Here is a 24,165-nt window from a genome sequence, read left to right as displayed (position 1 = left end):
TTTAAATGAAATATTGAACATAATGAGTCCTGTTGATAGACTATTAACGAATTATATGAGAGAAGTTCAAACTGCAGTTTCACAATTGATTCAAGGACATATTCCCTTGTATTTTGTTTCGCAGGATATCATTCGTCAAATGATAGAAAGATTGACCAGGAGGGAAATTGACCTTATACAGGTAAAAATTGCATTTGAAATGGGGAATGCAATGCCGTTATATGTGGACTTGGAAAGACTAGAGATCGGATTTTTGCTATGCATCCCATTTGTAGCCCCTGAACTTATTTATCAAACGAAGTGGGTACACAACGTGGGATTTTGGCAAGAGGATAAATTCATTAAGATTAAGACTCCAGAAGTGGTGGCATTTCAGTCATGGGAACCTGAAGTTTATTTAATACCAAACCTGGAAACATGTGTAACATTTAAAGAACAAAATTATATGTGTCCAGGTAAACCGTTTGTTCCTGATGCCACAGATGCTATTTGTGGATTGAAATCTGACCCAAATAGATCAGAGGGATGTGAAGTGATTATTAGTAATATGGGGAGTGAAGAAATGGCACAGGCTAAGATGGTCAGAGGTAAATGGTTGGTCAGCACCTGTTTAAAGAACATGACGGTAGTACATTTAAACCATGGAACATACGTGGTTAAACAGGTAAAATATAATGTTTTTTATTTACAGGTTCCAAAGGATGCAATTGTGTCAATTGGGGGATTAACATTGTTTCATGTAACAAATGATGTTTGGGAAAGCCAAGTGGAAAATATCGATTTTTTTCAAAGGGATACTTTTCCAATAGATCCAGATGTGGAATATTTATTGAATCACAAAGAAAGACATGTTATGAAAATGAATTTGCGAAAAAACAATATTACAATTAGTAATCTGGGCATAATAGAAGTGGAAAGATTTAATTGGGGAACCTGGGGGGAACGCTCAATAGTGGGTTTGGCTATCCTGGTGCTAATCATGGGTGGATGGTTGATTGTGCTATCAGTAAAAATGAAAATGTTACTGATTTTACTGACTACGTCAGGAAGTGAAAGATATCCCAATACACATGCATTTTAAAAGAAAAAGAAAGAACAAGTTGTTTTTAGGAATTGGCTTGGATTATAGCCAAGTTCTAAAAACAAAAGGAGGGTATATGTAAGGATATTTGGCATGTTCCAGCACAGAGTACAGCACTACTGCACAAGTAGCACATTTCTTTTGCAGCACCACCACAAGGGTGCGGTACATTGCTATATGGGTTACCAGATTAACAAGGAAAGACAGGCTATTCAGTCAAAAACGATTTTAACATATAAGATGCAAATCTATTTTTACAGTTAAAAGCACACGTGCTCATTTAAAAATGCACACTATTTTTCACCTGAAATGCCTATGGTGCGAGAGACACATTTGAAAATTAACAGCTAACCTATTAACCATTAACCTGACTAATAAAACCTTATTTAACATAACCCACTAATAAAATGTGTTCTCCACTGCAGAATTAGGCATACTCTGAAAACCATTTAAATGTGTGTGCAGATTTTTTTCTTCTCTTCTCTTCCTGATTCTCCGTGTTTTTGTGCACAGTAACTGCAGGAAGAAGGAAGTCAGATTTGCAACAATTGCAAATGTATAAGCGAAGCTATTGTTGAAGAGTAGGAGGATGAGAGATGATGGATTTCATTGGGACACGTCATACAGAGGGCTGAGAGGAAAGTTTTAGTGGGCAGTAACGGGGAAAATTCCAGGCAGACATTTTTCTGCACTACTGGGGAGAAGAAGCTGGCTGTGGGGCTCCTGACTGAATGCAGATTCCTGTGTCCTGCTGCAGTCGAGATTGGGGAGAGCTGAAAGAAGGACCTTTCCACTGGCTGAGGCATTCCTATCTGCAAAAGCTGAGAATTCCAGGCAATGACCCCGGTTTGAGAAGGCAAGCGTTCCTTTTTGCTGGAGTTAATCCAAGGGAGCCACATTCACAAAGAGAACAGCCAAAGAGAACAACTAAAAAGATAAGGTAATGAGAAGTGTGGGAGCTGAGTGTGTACGGTAATATGCAGTCAGTGTAGGATTCCTGTGCGTGTATTAATCAAGTGCTAATGTTGCAATTTGAGTTCTGTTCTCCGCCACTCTCTTTGCAGTGTGTCACAGACAATGCTTTGACTGTACCATTTTATTTCTGTAAAGAATGAGATCGTGTTTAAATACAACTTTTATAATACAGAAAAATATTTGAAAACAGACGGGTGATGTTTATTGTTTACCATTACAATGCGGATGATGTGGGGAGATTTTTAAACAGTGCAATGGTCATTTTAAGACAGATGTGTGCATGTCAGAATCAGTATGAATAATTGTGAGTGACTGTAGCATAGCTTGTTGGAGGTACATGAGCCAACGGGAAGAGAGACTCTCTGAACATAGCTCCCTACCGTATATAAGGTAGTGGAAATTACCACAAGACTACCACATATAGCTCTCTGTCGTAAATAAGTCAGTGAGTTCGCCCATGGTGGCACACCAACACTATCACTGGAAAATGTGGTATTCCTAGAATGCAGGTCTGAGGTCTCTCTAGTGATCACACGAAAAATCTAAGCAAAGATAAGGGATTCTGGACATTGGGGCCACAAATAAAACAAGGGAATTATGCTCACCAAAATACCACCAACCACGTATACCAAATATGCAGGTCTGGGTGCTGAAATAATGCATGTCCATTGTATTATTGTTGCACATGGCCAAATCTGAATACAAAGAGTGATTATTGCTAAGTTATTTTTCGGCGGTAATAAAATACCGTCAGGCCCCAAATCTCCACAAAATACCCTACAGCTATGGCAGAAAGTGGGAACGAATGTAATCGCTCTGCACCTACTGCGCATGTTCCAGCGAGCAAGGGACCGGGGCTCCCTATCCCCGGACCTAAGAGAAGCCTCAATAATAGTACTGCCCAAGGCGGACAAACCCCCTAAACTCTGTAGCTCATACAGACCCATTTCACTTATAAATAGTGAAACCAAAATATCAGCCAAACTACTAGCGCACCGATTGCAGCAAGTCATCCCTTCATTGATTCACCCAGACCAATGTGGTTTCATGCCCCAAAGGTCTACCCGCATGAACCTTTAAAGGTTACACTCAGCCCTGGAAAGGGCAGACAGCCTTCAGAGTCCATTAGCTCTTTTTAGCAATTGACTTTGAGAAAGCCTTTGATTCGGAGCGATGGGAGGCCATCTGGGAAATAATGGGTCACATGGGCTTCGGTCGGTACTTCATGAGCTGGGTGCACTTGCTATACAACAGCCCAAGCGCTAGAACGAAAGTCAATGGCTGGCGGTCAGACTCCTTTCACCTGGGCAGGGGTACAAGACAGGACTGCCCTCTGTCAGCCATGATCTTTGCGATTGCCATAGAACCCCTGGCTATACTCCTACGAACCACCACACTCTGGGAGGGTTTCCGATGGTCAGATACATGGGAGGACAAAGTCTCACTCAATGCAAATGATTTGTTAATCTATTTGAAAGACCCGATTAACTCCTGCCACAGAGTCACGCACATGCTACAGAGATACGAGGCCTTCAGTGAACTAAGCGTAAATTGGTCCAAATCTACATTGGTCCCCATAGGAAGCACAACTGTCACAATTCCAACAGACTGCCCTTATCGCATTGTCACGGGGCAATTTAAATACCTCGGCATAGTGATCACACAACACCTCACGGACTACATACCCAGGAACCTACACCCAATTGTGGCAAGATTTGCAGAGGACACTTGCCACTGGATCTCCCTGCCACTGACGCTGTTAGGTAGAGCGGCCCTGTTCAAGATGATTGCTCTCCCTCGGTTGCTGTACATCCTGCAAAACTCACCACCCCATATTCCACAGCAGGAATTTCTCAAAATTGACCCGGTCCTTCGCAAACTATTACGGTGCAGGGGAATCATCCACGGATAGCTCTCCCCATGCTGCAAAGGTCCATCTGGGAGGGGGGAATTGGACTGCCTAGATTGCAAATATACTACTGGGCTGGTCAGATGGCGGTGGTGAACGACATGCTTCATGGAAACACGAACTTGCCTCACATTAGAGGGATCAATGCTGACGACACAGCATCACCACTGGAACTCTTGTACCGCGGCTTGGGAGGTGCAACGCCCTCCTCAATGTCGGCACAAATCACCCGAATCTGGGCAGAAACACATCAATACATGGGATGGGACTCGAAATTGACACTGATACAACCATTATGGAACAACAGACTCCTCCCAGAGATAAGCAAGCTTCCCAAATGGCCTGCCTGGAACCAGCAAGGGATAGTAAGGATTGGAGACATAGTGCGGGAGGGCAGGGTAATCCCGTTCGAAACACTACAGTCTGATCTCTCCCTCCCTCACACGGAAGCATATCACTATACCCAAATGAAGCATGCACTGCAATCTAACTTACAGAACAGCCGGGAAATGCCAGACTACACTCCGATGGAACGCAACATAGTCCAGGAATAAATTAAGGTCAAAATCACCTCAACCATGTACAATGCAATCACATCCTTTGCCACACCGGAACTGACCAGCCTAAAAGCTAAATTGGAGCGGGACGTGGGGACATTACAGCCAGAGGACTGGACAGAAGCACTAATGCATCCCCGGGAAGTAACCATATCGTCCATGATCAGACTGGTCCAACTTAAGATCCTACACCGCCCCTACTACCCGAGAGTTGCACTGTTCAAGTGGGGCAGAGACCCAGACTCACGATGCCTGCGTTGCAAACGCGTAGAAGGGACCTTTTTTCATATCCTATGGGAATGCGACAACATACAACCGCTCTGGCAGAAATGCTGTGATAAACTGTCAAGAGTCATGGGTAAACCAGTGCCTAGGGAACCAAAACATCTGCTACTGGGAGTCTCTGACGAAAGCGACCTGTCACGTTACGAGAAGTTACTCTGGTCGACTGCTACAGCAGTACTCAGAAGGAACATTGCACAGCTGTGGGGTGCTGAGGCAACGGCAAACTACGAACAATGGCTCACGGACGTTGATATATGCGCAGCAATGGAACACCGAGTAAATACAGCGAGGGGATGCCCGGCAGAAAGCGCACAAGATCTGGGAAAAATGGGAGGATGCACGCTGACTGTTCGAAAGTGTATTAGAGACGTTAGACGCCCAACAGTATGGCGCATTCTCATTCAGGTGTGCCTGATACGCACAGACTGGCTTACAGGATCCCTCCAAGGTGCTTGACGGTCCCGAGTGCCGCAGCCCTCTGTTTCCCTTTTTTCTTATAAGTAATGGTTTGTAATGTTTACCTAAGTATGAAAAACCAATAAAAAAATGTTGATTAAAAAACAATTCTTTGGGCATCTTTGATGCAGTCCAAGCTGCTGCACAGGTTATCTTCTTTTTATTGTTTTTAAGTCTAGATTGTTGTGGTTCCTTGATGGAACATTCTCCTCTTTTGGAATACTGTAGATAGGTTATTTGGGTTGCTACTGCCATCACCACTCACCCCTCTGAAAGAGTATAGCATGCCCTTTGCCACTCGTTACCAGAAAGGAGGTATACCAGTCGGTCTGTGCCTTATTTTACCTTTACGACTGGGATCACTGCTTGTTTATTAATAATGTGGGGACAAGTATGAGGTTTAGCTACTACTCCTTCCTGTACTCCACAGAGCATGTAGTCATTTTGTCACAGGCCTGTGGCTATGCTGCGGGGAGCCTTAGTCCCCAATGATTTCCAGTCCCATGCTGTTGCAAGTAATCGGGGGTTGAGCTAACTCCCTTTACGTGTTAATATTCCCATTGGCTTTCAATAGGTGTAAAGCCCTCAACTCAAAAGGGGAGACCTCTTCAGTCATCTAAGGCATGGTAATCTACACCCCGCCACCCCCACCCCCAAATAGCTGTGAGACTTTACTACTAGGACTTTTTACAAGAACTTGCTTGTAAAGTATTGCTTGCAGTAGACTGAACAAGAGGGACTTTACAAATGTCTGTGTTAATAGCAAATGGGTCCAATTGCCTGTATGGGTATGTGTCGCTCAACAGACTCTGCACTAGTTACCTGTACCTCAAGTCCTAGCTTAACTGTTCAGCCTAATTAAAGTGGGAAGACAACATTAGTGTTAAACTGGTTGCACTTTTAGGTTTAGCTTCTCAGAACCCATCCCCAGAACAGGTACTTAAAACCTATTAACCACCCTCCATTCTCATCTCTACCTCGGTCCTGCCATACCCTAATCCAGCTTTCTGGAGGCTTCTCCTTAGCCAGTTTTCTTGTACGTCATTTCACTCTGCATTTAATAGTCACTCCCAATTCCTCTTTTGTTTCCTAGTCATCTCACCCTTTATTCTTTTTTCAGATCTTTAATTTTTCCCCTTTCATCGTCAGCTTTCTTTCCCATTCGGTTATTAGTAGTCTTTCTACAACTATTCTGGTGAGGACTTATGAAGAGCAACCTGAAGACATTGGTATCTGACTAAGCAGGGACACTCATTCACATATATGGTTACACAGCACATGTACTGAAAAATATACTCTTTATTGTGATTTCAAGCAAGGTTTGTAGTCAAGTACTTACTGTTTGAAATAAAGCCACAAAATGCACCTTAAGTTTTTAAGCGAGACACAAAGAACACCAGCACAATTTTACAGGGGAGTAAAATGTGTTAGCTATATTCGAAGCCTTACAAGGGTTAGGAAAGCTCACAAAACAAGTTCATACCCAATCCCCCATCCCCAAGAAAAAGAACAAAAACACAGTAAACTATCAAATATTCTGTACATTTTACTGGTCAAGTAAAATGTGTCTATACTTCTAGTGCGTTTTGTCTATTGCGTTTACCAGTGCAGGTTCTAGGCAGTTACCTGCAGGCCCCCAGGAGCTGCATGTGGACTCAATCTTTGGTCTTTAGAAGCTTACAGACACCCACTAGAAAACTGGGAGAGAAATGCTGCAGATGCAGAGATGGAACAAGAACCCGTTACATTAAGTGTTACTGTCAGGAGGAGGGGAGGGTGAACTAGTGAAGCAAAAGGAAGCCCAAGAAGATGAGATCAGCGATGGATCTTAAGTCCAAAAGAACTTGGGTTGCAACGCAGGCCGTTTAATGTCCGGGAAAGCCCAAGAGTCACGAGTGCAGAGCTTGGTTTAAAAGTCTGGTTTCAGTTTTGGTTGCGATACCAGACCTTGTTGCAGCCTCAGCAAGTGTGGAAATTACATTGAGCAACCTACAAAGAGCTAGACCAGACTGAAGAAACAGCAACAAGGAAGCACAAGAGTGATCTTTAAAAAAGCATGTCCCCAGATACCCCAAGAAGACAGATGCAGAATGGCTTTGCAAGAGGAACTGCAGAGGGCCAAGCCAAACGAACCACGATGGGATAGGTAGATTTGAACGAGGACAGACAGATAGGTGTATATGCAGCATAAGGAAATAATACGAGGTTATGGGTCTTATCTAAGGTTGATGTTATGCATGAACACATTCTATGACTTTGATACAGAGTGGGTGGGGGGTATAGAGGGGTTAGAGAGAGTGGATGATCTAGGATATGGCATTAATAACGTGCTTGTACACAAGTGTTTCTAGGCGAGCCAAGACCAGGAAGGGGGAAAGAGATGGAGGACAAAACAACGATCGTACTAGGCCTTGTCAATCAGATCCCGCAAGTGCAGGGGGGGGGGGGGGGGGGGGGAGTGGATTAGTGCAAATAATCAAGATTGCAGCCAGCGGGTGGCTGTATGCAGGTAATCAGAAAGTGCATCCAGCGGGTAGCTCATAAGTGCAGATAGAGGGGACTGTAGGTTTTCAGGTACAGACCACAAGTGCTGGGGGAGTCAAGAGGCAGTGCAGTTTGCAACTGGACAGGCAGGGACCTGGGCCCAAGTTCAGAGAGTGTCCAGGTGACCAGTGCGTGGAGCAGACTGTTCATCAGCAGGGGAGCGGAAGGGAGAAAGCAGAAGTGAAGAGGAAGATCTTGAGTTGGTTGCTTCCGGAACCGGAGATGGTTCGGCTCAAGTTTGAGAGAGGCAGGGAGGCTGTTCCAGAGGGAGGCCCCAGCCGAAGAAAGATCTGCCCCCAATTCTCTGCTTGGAAAAGCGACTGACCCTCAGAGAGTTGGAGGTGGAAGATCGGAGTATGTATAACTGGGGGGATGGTAGCCGCCAAAAAAATTAAATTAAACCATTCTTGGATTGTATAATGTTGTATTGGTTACAGGGAACTGTAATGGTGTTAAGGATAATCACCCTAATCCCAGCATGCAAGTATTTCAAATTTTGCTCACATAAAAAGATAAACAATTTTTTTTGATTAAATCCTAACAAATGTTATAAACCCCTTAATTCAGGGGACATGTATTTATTTACATGTATTTGTGAGTAAAAATCAAGTGGACAACATATATACACAAAGAAAAATCATTGTCATTATGTGTAATCAAGGAGTGGAGTCAGTGTTCAAATCCAGGTTTATCCACATCTAAGCTGAGCATAGATTCCAGCATAGAGGTGGAAAACAGAAATGGATTTGGCCAAGAGATTATTTTCTTCATGAAAACCATTCTTAAAAACAATGAGTTCCTAATAATTAGAACGGAAAGAGTACAGTTTTACTGCTTTTGCAGTCTTCTAACAAACAGAAATGGATTCGAATACATTTAGTGAATGCAATGGTGGAAGAGCGGTGACCTTGAGAAGAGAGAGGTTTATGAAGAGAGAGAGTTGGAGGTAGTGCAGTCCCAGGCCCCAGAAAGCCTCGTGGACAACGAAGAGGGTCTTGAACTTAGTGAAGAGATGTCAGAGCTGGAGAGATAGAATCCGTGGGCTTGAGGCAAAGGACAAGTCTCGCAGTCCTGTTCTGGATAAGCTGTAGAGGACGGAGAGTAGATGCAGGAAGATTTAGAAGAGGCTGTTGCAGTAGTCTAGTCTAGAGAGGACCAGAGCTCTGGAGACAGTGAGCTTCTGGGGGAAAGTGAGGAAAGGAGGAATACCTCCGAGGAGGTGCAGCTGATAGTTGGACTTCTTAGAGACGTCAGAGATATGAGGAGAGAAGGAGGGTGGAGTCGAAGAGTGGGGGGGTAGGTGCGTGAGGGTACGTGTGAGCCTCACTGTTTTCTGGCAGTGCCCGACATTTGGAATGGGAAAAGCAAAAACGATGACATGTTCCACAATGTAAAAAGCATAACAAGGTGGGTTGGTTTAAGGCATCATGAGAATAGCAGGTTGAGGATACCCATTTAGTGCGTTGGGGCAATTTAGGTTTAAGTGATGATCACTTGAAACACTTGTGTGTGGGCGCATTATAAATGCCATATCATATCACTTTGCCGTGTGGACACTGACAGCCTTAATTTCGTTTTACAACAACCCCCCACCCCTCATTTACTTCAGTGGACTCTCATCCGAGACAATCAGAAGAGCTCTCAGTGTCTTTCTTGGCGCTACTGTGTGCCATCCATGCACGTATCACCATTACACGGGGGATATTCCAGCAAGGCACCCACCCCCACAAACATCGCACGTTTTCTGATGTGGAAGCTGCTTCGGTGTGGGTTGCTCACCGTTAGGCAGAATTATATGCAGTACCCTTTGGGAACACTACACACAATTAAGACTACAAGTGTCAGTACAATTATCACCTTTTGTACAAGCCTGTACTACACACACAGTTATAGTGGTAACAGTAGCAGAGCAGCCAGGCCTATCTCGAGTAAGTGAGCAGTACAAATAGTTACACAAAGGACAGCAATTACTATGATTCAGGCAAACACAGACTAAAGGTTTCTAAGTAAAAGTATATATATATTTACTCAACAGTTGTATAACATTTCACTATTCTAAGCAAGTCAAAATCACAATCATAAATACACCACACCAGTTCCCTTAAATTCCAGACAAGTTAAACTCACAAAATGAAGTGGGAGCGAAATGGCACTCTAGCAATTTAAAAGGGAGGGAAAGAAAGTTATCAGCAATTAGGCAAGACCAACCGGTAAGATTCTGAGCAGTTGAACAAGAGGGACTACAGTGAGGAGATCAGCTAGAAAAGGCTTAGGGCCAAACTCAATAGGTCAAAAGTCTTTTGCTCAAGATCACACAGTTCAGGGTAAAGTTCGTGGCACAGATTCCTGACGCGGTTGGTTGGTAGAAAAGTTAGTTCGGTAGAAACGTTAGTTCAAAAGAAAAGAGAAGGACAAGCCCTCGGATTGGAGAAAGATTTCAAACACTTCAACGCGGCGGAGCGAAACGCACAACCGGATTTGCACAGTACCTTAAAACGGAGAGGGGGATGTAGCTGAGGTAGACGTTCCTGGTAGTTCATGCAGGCTTACGGTTCCTGAAGCGACTGTCGGACTGATCAGAAGTAGGAAGACTGGAGGGTCCTGCACTACCCAGGGAAGAAACCAGCAGCAGAGCCAAACAACTAATAAAAGGTGCGCTCCTTAAAACCCAAGCAGGGTCCGACCTTCCTGGCTATCCCGCCCACTGTAGCTCTGTACAGCAAATTTACCAGAGGAGGGGTCCGGGCTAGTAGTTTTGGCAAACTGGTTGGTCCCACCAGCTCAAGGGAAGAAGTTTTCCTGGAGGATCTTCTCTGTCGTCGGATTTAGAGATTCGGACCTGCAGCAGGGCTTCACCGGGCGGTTCAGTCGTAGGGGTCCTCTTCTTCCAGTTCCTCGTTGGTTATTTCGTTCCAGTGGCGACTGTCTTTCCAGTCCCAGAGACCTGCTTTTTATGCAGTTTTCTCCCATTCATACAGCCTGGCTGTGAATCACACAGCAGGGTGGCTGGCCTGGCAAGGCCAGTCCCCTTAGCCAATCAGACAAGAGTGCGACTTGGGTTACCGAAGATCCCTCCCTCACATCCTGCCTAGCTAGACTATCGGGCGTCTTAAGGAGGGCTTCTGTGCAGAAGCCCGCGAAAAGACAGCGAACAAAGGAGTCATCCCCGGTTTGGGCGCAAAGAAAAACACGAGAGACTAACAAAAAGAAATGGCAACTAAACCCAGCCAGAACCAAAATAAAATGTATTTGGTCAAGCGGGTTTATGTTCGAGGCTAAAATAGCCTAAAACATTACCACGTTATATAAGATAATCGCGGTAGGAAAGTTAGGGTAGATATCACTGCCACCAGCCAAGTCTTAATGTTAAGGGAGCAAATCAATCTTGAAACAATGTCCCAAGAAGTACAGACAAAAAGCGTTAAGAGTTAACCCCTTCCAATACTCCCATGTAAGATGGGGTGTACTGGGTCTGTGGTTTAAAGTGACTATATAAAGTTAATGGCAACTTAACCTGTTTCTGGGGGACAATAGTCAGCCCCAGAAAAATGGAGTCAGTGGGAAGTCTCAAAGACAACCATGTGTCAATGCACTGAAGGTGCTGTGTAAAACATACAAAAAGTGGTGCACATTGAGTAGGCGAGGCTCCAGTGCCCAAGATCACACAGAAAGTAGAAATACACATGTAAGAGTGGGAAAAAAGGATCACACTCTTACCAGGTGAAAGAAAGAAATCCTAGAAATCCAGCAAAGCTGCTGGGGGACTCTTTAGGTAAGGGAAATCAACCATCTATGAGAATTATCCCTAACACTCACCACTGGTTATCAACACTGGGTGTGAGGCCGACTTCTCCCGCTGAGGACTAGATCCGATGTATGTATAATAAAAATAAAAAAGTAGAATGAACCCAGCGGCAGTGCATGAAGATGGTGTTTCACTTTAGGAGACGTGGAAAACTTTTTTCTATTGTAACCGAGAACGCAAACGATGTCTATACGTTCCGGATATGTAACAAGAAAAAGTTGGCTTGAAAACAAGTCACTCGCACGTGACCCGAATTTAAGTGATAAAAAGCATTGCTGCATACAAATGAAAAGAATAACAGCCATATAGTTAAGTGCAGTTGTTTTGCTCCTTCTTTGGAGCTTGCAAAGTTTCCACAACAGCAGCAGGCCACTAGACCTAAGCGAGAACGTGTCGTCCTAAATGGTGCTTCGGGCATTTCATTGTCAAGCATTGCAAGTTGCCAAGGCAACAACATACACTGCCTCCCTTTCTCCTACTTCCAATACAATGTTTTAAGCACCAAAAACGGGGAGTAAAATACTACCAATTCAAAATCTATCTGGAGCACGGAGGGAATCCAAAAGTGTGTATGTGAATATTGTGTATGTGTGCGCATGTGAAGAGAGAAAAGTGGAACCATGTGAATGAGAGAGAAAAGTGAAACGTCTGCTTGACTGCATTAAGAATGTATTTGCATGCGCAGGTCCTGTGAGTAAGACTGGGTGAAAGGGCATTGAGGTAGCCACAATGGACGTTTCTTTACAGTGGCATGCATGCTTTACTGGCATTCTGGGCAAAGCCAACAGGACTATGTTCTTTTGTGGAGAATATTGCATATTTTCCATCATCAATGGCACTACGAGCAAAGCAAACAAGACTTTGGGACTACTAGCATATATTGGTACAACAAGCAGAATGAACATATTTTGTACACTACTGGCAGAATGCATATACGACAGGCAAAGGCATCACGAAAATGCATTGGAAAAGGTCCCTGTGCACTGTTGGTGGCTTGCAGCTATTGAACCTTCTCATGCGTTAACCTACAAAACCAATTGTAAACTGTTCGGATTTATAGCCAATTGGACAGAAAGTGTACTTCAAAATGCACCATTTTAAGCCACTATATAAAACCTTTTCACGCGCAAGGGGGCACAGCAGAGAATCCGCCTGCAAAAAAAATTCCTGGGGTTACTTGGGGCTCCCTCGCTATGCTCTGTTGCTCCTGCATATTCATAGGAAACGTTTACACCTATCCCATCCAAAAATTTCACCAGCCACCACTGCTTGTAAAAATTCGAAGTCCCTAGAAATGAATTAGTTCATACTATCCACTACTCAAAACAAGCACTGGCAATGTCAACAGTTTGGGCTTTTGTTTAGGCATGGGAAAGGCACTCACCACAATAGCAGTGCCTGGCAAAGGCCGAATAACATACACAAGCCAAAAATGGTTGGCTTTGCCAATGCTTGTTTTTAACAGGACTTTAGAGGAAACACTGCTTATAAATCGTGTGCCTGAAGGCCGACCTGGTTTAGACATCTGTATGACACCAGTAGTGTGTTTAGTTACAATTAAGTCATTAACTCCCAGAAGACTGCTTTGAGAAAAAAAAAAAGCACTGGCAGGCACTTCAACTGCAAAGTTTTATGGTAAGGCACGAGTAAAGTGAGCTGACAAGAGTTACCATGAGGCAGTGCTTTTGGGCATGGGAGGGTCAGGATCTGGGAGGGAATGGCCATAGGTAGTCAATGGGTGGGCAAATTACCAAAACTCCTACAAGCCGTTTGTCCATCCTCCCTAGCCATACTCGAATGCAAGTGTTTAAGCTTTTAGGTGGTTCTGCCACCTAATAGCCCAAACTAAAGCGACTAACTCGCGTTACTGCAGTATCTAGTCATTGCATCAAAATGCAAGACCATCGAATGCCTTACCATAGAAAAAAATGCATTGGAAAAAAAAAAAAAAAAAAAAAAAAAAAAAAAAAAACAACATTCAATGCTTTTTTTTTTTTAAAGGTAAAGGGTTTATTTTAATTATAGTGGGTTTAAAATGTTTAAAAAAAAAGGGGGGCTGGGATGCTTTTTTTCCAATGGTAAGGCATTTGATGGTCTTGTATTCGATGCAATAACTATACTGCCACCTAAAAATAGTGACCATACATAAACTGGAGTGTAAGGGCGCGGGTATGGTCCTGGAGCGCGATGTCACAGCACACAAACACGGTCGCAGGGAGCTCAAGATATGTACGTCTTTATTCAACATTAACAATTCTCTGCCCTTTCCCAGTCACTTCCCATCGCCACATCAGTTCCCCTTTCTCCCAACACCCGCCTCGCGCTCCCAAGGCAACGTCAACATGACATCCCCCCACCATTTTAAACAGCTATCAGACTCTTCACAACAGGTGCCGGTCTGGGGGACCTCATTAGTCCATTTCCTCGATCCATCGACGAGGCTTGTTCCGCGCTCTCTGCGGGCGTGCACTGACGGTCACCGGGGAGTGCACACCAACCTCACTCTCCCTTGGAGAGTCTTGATCCGAGTCCTCAGTGTCCCATTGGTCTCCGAGATACGGGTCGTCTGATTCATAGCACACAGGCTCTTGTACCCGTCCACTCAGGCGCCTCGACCCCAGGGCTGAGATTCCCTTGAAGTGTGAGGAATTTCGGGTGACAGATCCCTTTAGACCGTGGGCTGTCACCATGGACCCCTTTTTCTGCGTGATGACTAGGGGGATCATCCTTGAACGGAGACGTGTGTTTTTGTGTCAAAGGCTGTTTTACTGCAACCATATCTCCTACTCCCATCTGTGGCACCTGGGCCCTGCGCCGGGTGTCCGCATACTCTTTCATTCGAGCTTTCGCGACCTCATCCCGCTCCCGGACCTCCTGTCTAGCTCGGGTGGCAGACTGATCTGGTGGGCTTGTGGAATACTCGTTTGAGTGTTGCGCCCAAACATCAGCTTGGCAGGGGTCCTCCCCGTGGTGCTATGGGGCGTTCCCCGATAGTCTCTCGAGTTGATTCAGCACTTCTTCCTATGGCTGGCCCGTTAGCTTGGCAATTTGCAGGGCTCTTTTTGGGTTGGCCATGAAGCATTCCATCATGCCATTTGCTTGGGGCCAGAGGGGAGTTATCTTCCTCTGGCGAAAACCTAGGTATTCCGTGAACTGGTCAAACTGATGCCCACTGAACAGGGGCCCGTTGTCTGTCTTGAGCGCCTTGGGAACTCTGTATGCCGAGAACATGTGGTCCAGGGCAGGGATGACATGGTGGGCTGCCGTGGACGATATCAGTTGAATTTCCGGATATTGGGAATATTCATCCATCACCGCGAGGACGTATTTCCCTCCTTCAAAGGGTCCAAAGAAGTCAGCCGCCACGGCGTCCCATATTCCCTTGGGCAGGTCAGACATGATCAGCGGTTCAGGGTGTCAATTTGGGGTGATGAGTATGCACGTGGGGCATGCTTGTAATACAGCCTCCACCATGGAGTCCATGTTGGGGAACCAACTTTTGCCAGAGCATGCGTTTAGTGGACACCATGCCTCTGTGATTCTCGTGTTCCAGCTAGATGACCTTCGTTCTCGGGGCCGACGGTATTACTAGTTTACAGTCTTTCAGCGGGAGATGGTCCTCCGATAGTGCTAGTTCATCCTTCACTCGTATCAGGCGTTCCACCTCTGCCTGTACCACGTCCCCTGCCGCTCTCCCTCTTTCTTTCGCCCTCCGCCACAGACCAGACTTGAGCCCCTCGCATACGATTCGACAGGCGGGGTTATTTTCGGTTTCCCTCGCTAACATCTCTGTATTGACTGCCTCCAGGGTGGTCTGGTGTGAGGTATCTGAGGTACCGGTCTGCCACGGAAGGTTCTGGTGCGCACCCCTCTCGGGGTCTTCTGGACAGAAGTCCACAGGGTTTTCACCTTTTCCTGGCCGGTGGACTATTTCGAATGCATAGTCTTGTAGTCTTAACCCCCATCGAGCAATGCGGGTGGCATTTTGCCTGAGGATTTCCGTATAAGAATAGCAGGGCTTGGTGATTAGTGACGACCTGCAACGGTTTCCCGTACAGAAACATGTGAAAGTGCTTGCACGCCTATACGACTGCGAGTCCTTTTTCTGCTTGAGAGTACGCCTGCTCGGTGGTGGAGAGGCTCCTGCTGGCATATGAGACGATATGCGTCTGGGACGGGTTTTTCGGGTCCACTTGGGCTAGTATGGCTCCCAAACCAACGGGACTCGCATCCACGTTCAGTTCAGTTTTCCGGCTTGGGTCATAGTAAGCCATGTTTTCTGCTTTCGCTACCCTTTCTTGGATAATCTCGAACGCCCTCTTTGGTCGATTGGAAAACCTCGACTTTCTTCTGGATGTTGACGGGGATCCCGCGGTATGGTTGGGCTACCAGGCGTATAGAGTCGTCCACGTGGAGCTTGAATTGTCAGTGCTTTAGTTTGCCGATACCTTTGAATATCCGGGGATATAGGTTGTTGACCATTTCCACAGGGTCAATGTATTTGTGAACCATTATATTGTACAAGACGTGAATGAGTCCCATGTCGGCAGCGGCTTTAAAGCTCAGAACACAGCCACTGTCCGTCTCGGTGGCCAGAACATGTATGGGTATCTTCACCTCGTGTCCTTTGTAACGACAGAGACCAATGAATTGTCCCAGACACTTTAGGGGTGCCTTGGCTCCGTAGGCATAGATGTCTACTGTTGCAGGGTGTAGTTTTGGCTTCTGAGGTAGTTTGTTTTCGCTGACCACGTTCACTGTGGCTCCAGTGTCAATGAGAAATTCAGTCGGTTGCTCGTTGAGTTTGAGGAGTGTGGGGCTATGCACTGTGGCGGTGGAGTTTCCGAGGGCGTACACATATGCCCTCTTCTTCTGGTCACTCCCCAATGAGCTGGGGTCCGAATCCGAGGGAGACTACTAGATAGCGCACATGGCGTCTTGAACTGCGCTCTGGCCTTGCACGCGTGACGTACCTTCTTTTTTCTCTCCTCCCTCTCCTTTGCTTGTCCCCCCCCTCCCCACACCCCCCCCACGCCCCCCCCACCCCCCCACCGCCACCCCACCCCCCCCCCCCACCGCCACCCCACCCCCCCCCCACAGACCCCCCCCCCCTTTCTCGTGGCTCAGTGTTTGGTTGGGTGGGCAGGTTTTGGGTGCTTGTGGTCGGGATGGGGTTTGATGGCCCCCCGATTCGCACCTTGGACCTTGATGGGTTGTCTCTGGGGCAGTCTCTTCCTCTGTCCCTGAATAGTCTGCACACCGCCTTGAAGTATCCTTCCTCGCCACAAGATGCACAGCGCTGTCCCACGGCTGGGCATGTCCTTTCATGTGGATATTCAAACCTGCACTTGTAACAGAAGAGTTCTTTTGTTTTTCTCTCCAGCTGGAGCCTGTGCAGGTTTTCCCCTGGATTTGTGCCTCCAAAGCCTTCTACCTGGGAGTCTATGGCCCTCTCGACTCTCGCAAGGGCCAATATTTCCTCCAGCATATGGGATTTTTGTAGTAGTTTCCTTCAGAACGCCTGAGACTCGCATCCTGATATGACTTGGGATCTCAAGGCCTCAGTGTTTGAATAATTGGCAAAGTCACAGTGTTTTAGCTTGGTACGTAACCGCATTACATAGGAGTCCATTGTCTCGCCTTTGACTTGTTTCGTGCTGTGAAATGAATGTCTTTCGTAATCCACGTTGGTGTGTGGGGCCAAGAACGCGGCCACCGCTTCTTTGAGGTCTTGAATGGAGTCTATAGGAGTCAGGGGGCATCTCATCAATGATGTCGCGTGTGGCGGACCCCACTGCTAACTTCAACAGGCATATTTGTCTGGCGTCGGCGATCAGCCCCGTGGCCCCCATGTATAGGGTCAAAGTCTCAAATCCACTTAGTCCATCTGGGACCCATGTAGCTGGTGTCAGTGACATCGAACGCACCTGGCATTTGAGCAGCCAGCATGTCCGGCAGATGAAATGGCACTGGAGCTGGTGCCTGTGGACCTGGAGCTGGGGGCCCAATTCCTGGGGCTTGTGCCCCATTATTATCGTCTTGTCCCGACACTTCCTCTATGAGGGACTGGCCTTTTGGCTCTGTGGGCTTCTAAAGTTCTTTCTGGCTTGTGGTTACTGCTCCCTCTCTCTTTGATGGCCGCCAGTGGCACGAGCACCATCAACAGGGTCTGTGGGGAGGTTGGGCAGGGTTTGTGCAGCACTCACTGTGTTCTGGAGCTTCCTGCTCAGTCGAGAAAACACGTGCTGCTTTTGCAGGTCACCGCCGCGGGCCGACTCATTAACAGCCTTCACGCTGTGTCTCCGGGCTGTCCGTGATTCCTCCCGCCTTTCTCGTCATCACTGCGGCCCGGGCAGGATGTAGGCGGCTGGCTCCTCCCCCTCCCTCCTCCCTCCCCTCTATCCCCCCTTCCCCCCCTCCAACTCCTCCCCCCTCCTCCCCCCACACTCCAACACACCGACCGTGTTAGGCAGAATCCTGTGCAGTGCCCTTAGGGACCACTACACACAATTAAGACCACAGGTGGCAATACAAGTTTTACCTTTGGTACAAGCCTGTACTATGTTAAAGTGGTAGCAGTAGCTGAGCAGCCAGGCTTATCTCAAGAGTATATGAGCAGTAGCAGAGATTACACAAAGGGACCACAATTACTGTGACTCAAGCAAACACTGACTCAAGGTTTCAGGTAAAAAAATATAAGTACATTTATTTTTAAACCATTTGTTATCAACACAACACTTCTATTAATTCAAAAAACACACGTAAAATATACTACAACTAACCAATTCACTTTGTACAGTATCACTCAAGGTAAGTACCCTGTGTTTGAATGGACCGGTGTTACGAAACAAAACATGTTATCGTGAATACAATTGCGATAACTTTTTGACAGTTCGGTCTACTAGATAAAACGCGTATCCGTGGCAAGAAATGCTACCGGGTCTAAAACACACTTAGCACCCGAGATACCCAGAGCGAGTTGGGGGCAAAAATCACAGGCAATATGTTGGTTAGGCAGGCAGAATCGAAGAACACACAGACAGGAATTCAAGCGTCAAAGAGCCAGAACCAAAGTCAAGTGACACCGGGTGCCTGTTGTCGAGGATCACAAAGTCTGACAGTTCAAGATTCAACGTTGCCAAGAGTACTCTGATATTGTCAATGTTCGGAAGCAAAAGTTTTAAGAAAGAGGTAAAAGTAAGGACAAGCCTTAAAGTAGAGAAATAGGGATTTCACCCAAAATTCCTCAAACAGGACAAAGTACCTTTCTCAAAGAACGAAGCTGGTGCCACTGCAGTTGTTCCTGTTGGTTTCCCGCAGACCCACGCTTTCCTGCAGCTTCAGCACGAAGAAGGACGATGATGGGGTCCGCACCACACAGGGATGAGGCCGGCAGCAGCGACAATTAATAAAAGATGTGCTCCTTAAAAACAGGAGAGGTTCTTCAGGTGGCTATCCGGACCACTACAGCATTGTGCAGCGATTTCGACCACGAAGGTGACCTCTGGCTGAAGAAGATGAGCTGGTTATCCCCACCAGGCTCAAGGGAAGAGGACTCCAGCTGGATCTCCTCTTAGTAGTTGAAGGGTAGATAGCTCAGGGCTTCAGCAGGGCTTCACCGGTACGGGGTAGTTGCAGCAGTCGACCTCTCCTCCACTTCTCGTCGGTTCCTTGTAGTTCCAGTGGCGACTGACTTCCAGCCCAAGAGACCTGCCTTTTATGCGAAAAACCCCTATTCACACAGCCTGCCTATCACCCAGCAGGGGGGTTGTCCAGCCCGGACAACCACCTCGGCCATTCATGACAAAGTGCGACTTGGGTTTCCTAGAATACCCTGTGCAGGGGGTGACTACACCCATCCCTCACATTCAGCCCACCAAAAGACAGTGAACAAAGAAGGCAAACCTAGTTTGCCGCGCAAAGTAAAACACAAGAAGGAGTTTAACAAAAAGAAATGGTGAATAAACCGCACCAGAGCCATACGAAAAAGGATTTGGTCAAGCGGGTTTAAGTTTGAGGCTAACACAATAGCCTACAATATTACCACGGTTATATAAGATAACCGTGGTAGAAATTTAGGGTAGATACCGCCGCCACCAGCCATGTCTAAATGTTAAGAGCGAAACAATGCTCTAGGAGGTACAGATAAAAAGAGTTAACCCAGAGATAACCCTTCCAACACTCCATGTAAGATAGTGTGTACTGGATCTGTGGTTAAATTTGACTAAGTAAAGTTAATGGTAACTTACCCTTTTCTGGGGGACAGTAGTCACCTCAGAAATGGAGTCAGTGGAAAGTCTGAACGACAACCCTGTGTCACTGCACTGAAGGTGCTGTGTGACACACACAAAGAAGGGGGCTACTAAAGTGGTGTACTCCAGAGCTCACAATCTTAAAAACAGGTAAAAGACGCATAGAAAAATTGGTGTAAGAGTGGGGGAAAAGCTCACACTCTTACCAAGTGGAAAGAAATAACTCCAGAGATCCAGCAAAGCTGCCGAGGGACTCACTAGGTAAGGGAAATTAGACATAGAATTGAGAATTCTCCCTAACAGACCCCCCCCCCCTGCGCTAGGCCCGCGTGTGTGGCGAGCTCCTCCGCTCTCTTGCCTCCGAGAGCGGGTGCGCATAACAGGCCGCTCCCCTCGTCGCCAGTGTGTGAGGGCGCGGGTATGGTCCTGGAGCGCGATGTCGCAGCACACAAACACGGACGCAGGGAGCTAAAGATATGTGCTTCTTTATCCAACATTAACAATTCTCTGCCTTTCCCACCCCCTCCCCGTCGCCACGTCAGTTCCCCTTTATACCAACACTCGCCTCCCGCTCCCAAGGGAGCGTCAACATGACAACTGTAAAAACACCAAACCAACATAATTTGTTGGTGGTCAACAGGTAGCCTTTTAGAGCACTTTCCGATGGCTAGGTATTAGACTTACTTCCTAACTTGCCAAAACAATAAGGCCTGGAAGCTTAATCGCGTAACTGCGAACAATGACACGCCCTGCTTCAACGGTGGAGGTTGTTGTGCATTGCGGCCCACGTCATAAAATATTTCGCAACATCAAAGTTGATTTCATAAAAATTAATAACGTGTTGATTTGCTGGTCTTACATCCGGGATCGTGTGAACGTAAAACATTTTTTTTTTTAAATCGATCTCGTTTTGAACCTGGAAATAAACATTTTTTAAAAAGAGGAAACATTCAATTTACCTATATGAACGTTGTAAATCCATATTTTGGCAAGAAAGAATAAAACGCCCAACGAGGGAAATAAACATAAAAAAAGATCGCCACATAAAATCGGGAGTATAGCATCAGAAATCTCGAGACTTTTTAGAGAACGAGGATTTGAACACGAAACCGCACAAGCCACCTCGCTGGCAAACAGTTAATAAATCCTATGTTCTGCTTAGACAGTCATACAAATAGCTCGGGAAATTCCCCCAGATTTCAGATTAAAAAAATAAAAACACGCGCACACACACACAACTGTTCGGCAGAGAATATTGAAGTGTTACAGCCTCAATAAACCTTGAATAGAAAATCCCATAAAATGTTTGAGATTGTAGCAAATCCTATCGTTTTTACAAAAGAACCACATGCCAGTATACATTTTAAAAAGTCCAATTACTGTTATACCACGCACAGCAGTGTTTTTCTTCAAACCAAGCAACTAACACCGCTAAAACAAGTAATCCTATGGCAGCGAGGGGGTAGAATACCTGCAGTGATGTTCCAGGAACTGACGCTGCTAGTGGAGCCCTCCGAATCTGAGGAAGAGTAGGGCGGGGAGCAACCTTGTTCTTCTTGAAAGGTGAGATCATTTCGGTTGAACACAGACCCAAAACTCGTGAGGCCCAGATCCATACTCGGCAGAGTTAAGAATCCAGCGTCCACCTCTAGCGCCCCTTCCACAACCATGACTATGAAAAGTGCGTAAACTAGGGAAAAGCAAACCGAACACAAATTACTGCCCAAAAGTTGACTCCTAATGGCGAGGATTACACAACTTCCTTGTTCCGGGACTATATTAATCTCTAAACAGCTACCGCTAAAAGACACAATCCCATTGGACGTTATTGATGTTGACGACATACTGCGTCGTTCCGTGGGCGTAACAGACGGGAAAAGAGTAGCATGTCACCATCCCCCTTCGTGTTTATCTACTTCCTTTATCTTGACCCACAAGAACTGTTCTGACGTTAGACCTTTTTTTTTTCTGTTCCAGGTGTTCACAGTTTATTGGCTGCCTAGTTTAGAAGAGGTGGCCGTGTAATTCGCTGATCATTGTTTCTAAATATGTTTGGCAATTGCAATCAAGATGCATATGTGTTTCCACACTATAATGTATCGTTTATTGCGAGTTTGTGCCATAAATACTGTTGTTTTGCATCATTCAAAGACGAGATTCTCCAAAGTTTTCAATTCTTGTACTCTGTTTTTCATTCTTTGCAAAAGCGATGTACACTTTAATGCTGCGTGTGTTGTATGAAAACTAGGTTAAAACGACCCCCTGCCGTTTGGGGATACTGCTTGAACTACTTACGGGTAATCTTCATTACTCCTAGTCCTACTCTTCCTTGTCCCAGTACCAATCAATGTGGTGAACCACCTCCCAAAGGAACCCCTTTTCTATCCTTATGGTCCTTTATTCCCTCCTCTGGGCATAACAGCATGCCTTCCCGAGCCACCACAGTAATTAGCAATTGCCCAAAAGACACATTAAAGAGAGGGGGAGGGAGAGGTGGCTGTGATGTCACGTGTCCCGAGAAACAGGGTCACGTGACATACTACCGCTGGATGTCAAAAATAAAGGTATCACCGGAACTGGCGTCTCGACGCCAGTCCGGGTTTAAGCAACTACGAGAGCAGTCGTGTGAGTTATTGCTGCACCGCCCCCGCGCACTGCGATTCTAACAGGCCCTGCACGCGGGCCTCATCTCGCAGTTGTCCTGCCTGCAGAGGCCTGCAGGCCTTCCATCACACTGGCGACGAGGCGGAAAGTGGGTCGCGAGCCCCGATAACAACGGCGGTTTTCGCACCCACGGACCCGCGTTTTTCACGATCGCGGAGCCGGCAAGCTAACGACGCCGGCCCCGCCCACGATCAAGAACACCATCCGGCAGCGGCGAAAAGCGGCCCTAGCACCCCAGGGCCCCAACAGAGAGAAAAAAAAAAAAAATTTTTTTTACATTCATACATTCTCTCACGCTTCAACAACAGCCTAGGGAGCAGCATCTTTAATCCTGGCAACTACACCCAGCAGCAGATCACGACCCCACGACGTGGGAGAAGCAGGACACGCAGGCCTGCCGAACCAAAGCGCCGCACGTGCGACCACGCGCTGCAGGCCCACGCAGACCCAATCACCGCCACACAGCAAGCTACAACTCAACGCCGCAACGCCACATAACACAACATGTCCGACCCGACGTCCAGCCCATCGGAGTCCGGCGCTAGGTCCACGTCGAGGAGGAGCCTCACTGAGGAACGTACAGACCCCTCGCTAACCACGTTCATGCCACCCTTTGACCCGTTCACTAACGGAGCAGCCATTAGATGGGAAATATGGATACAACAATTCGAGATGCACCTCGACGCGAGAGACATCAATACGCCCAAAAAAATGCGCACTTTCCTCCTCCTCAACATAGGATCTGCCGCCCTGCGCCTATTCAATGCCACGCCAAACAGAGGCAGCGATGCCAACTACGCAGCAGCAAAAGCCGCCCTTTCCAACATGTTCAAACCGGACCTCAACCCTGACTACGAGCGGTTCCATTTCTGCATGGCGAGACAACGGGAAAAAGAAACAGTGGACAAGTTTCATGCTCGCCTCTGCGAAATGGCTGTGGGATGCGAATTTCCGGATGAAGAATTCGCCATTCGCCTCCAAATCATCAACGGCGTCTCCTCTGAGAAACTGAGGAGGGCAATACTATCAGAGAAGAATGTACGACTGTCACGCATCCTCGAGATGGCAAGACTCCGCGAGCAGACAGAGGAACAAGTAGCAGTCATGGAAGCAGCCATTCAGAGGCTTCCGATAGACAACACAGGACTGACGGAAGACGTAGCAGCAATCTCCCAACACCAGGGCACCCGCCCGAAACAGAACCCGAGAACGCAACCACCACAAAGGCGTGATCAATCGTGCAAGTGGTGCGGAGGCCCATGGCATAAAGGGGATTCCTGCCCAGCATGGGGATCAACATGCAAGAAATGCAACCGCCTGAATCACTACGCGGCAGTCTGCCTAAACCCACCGAACAAGAATGACCGTGACGCAGACCCGCGGCCATCACAAGAACCACGTAGGAGATTCGCACCCAAAGAGACCCGCCAAACAACGCGGAGAGGAAAAGCCAGGGCAGTCGACGAATCACAAAGATCCCAGACCACGAGTGATAGCGACGAAAGCGACAGTGACTCATCCCCCGAAAGGCAAGGCAAAGAAAGGAGAAAGAAAGAGAAAAGACGTACCCACCGAGTACACCTAATATCAGCAGTAGACCCACGGAAATCACGACAAAAGAGGAGACCAACATGCAC

General features: G+C 46.8%; 1 protein-coding gene across 2 annotated transcripts in view; it reads right to left on the bottom strand.

Moving 5' to 3' along the window:
• Positions 1-21,657, bottom strand: part of NFKBIZ (NFKB inhibitor zeta) — a 329,859-nt gene extending 308,202 nt beyond the window's left edge. The window contains exon 1 of one of the 2 annotated variants that reach the window (XM_069637311.1): positions 21,336-21,657. In XM_069637311.1, coding sequence (XP_069493412.1) covers positions 21,336-21,534 — 199 coding nt within the window. In that variant the 5' untranslated portion in view covers positions 21,535-21,657. Of the gene's footprint in view, positions 1-21,259 lie in introns of both variants that reach the window. The other variant, XM_069637312.1, reaches the window with a different exon arrangement.
• Positions 21,658-24,165: the final 2,508 nt, after the last annotated feature.

Source organism: Ambystoma mexicanum, chromosome 7p (genome assembly GCF_040938575.1).
Source record: "Ambystoma mexicanum isolate Mex_15411 chromosome 7p, UKY_AmexF1_1, whole genome shotgun sequence".
Lineage (NCBI taxonomy): Eukaryota > Metazoa > Chordata > Amphibia > Caudata > Ambystomatidae > Ambystoma > Ambystoma mexicanum.
Note: the sequence above shows the minus strand (reverse complement) of the source record. Positions and strands in the feature narration are given on the sequence as shown.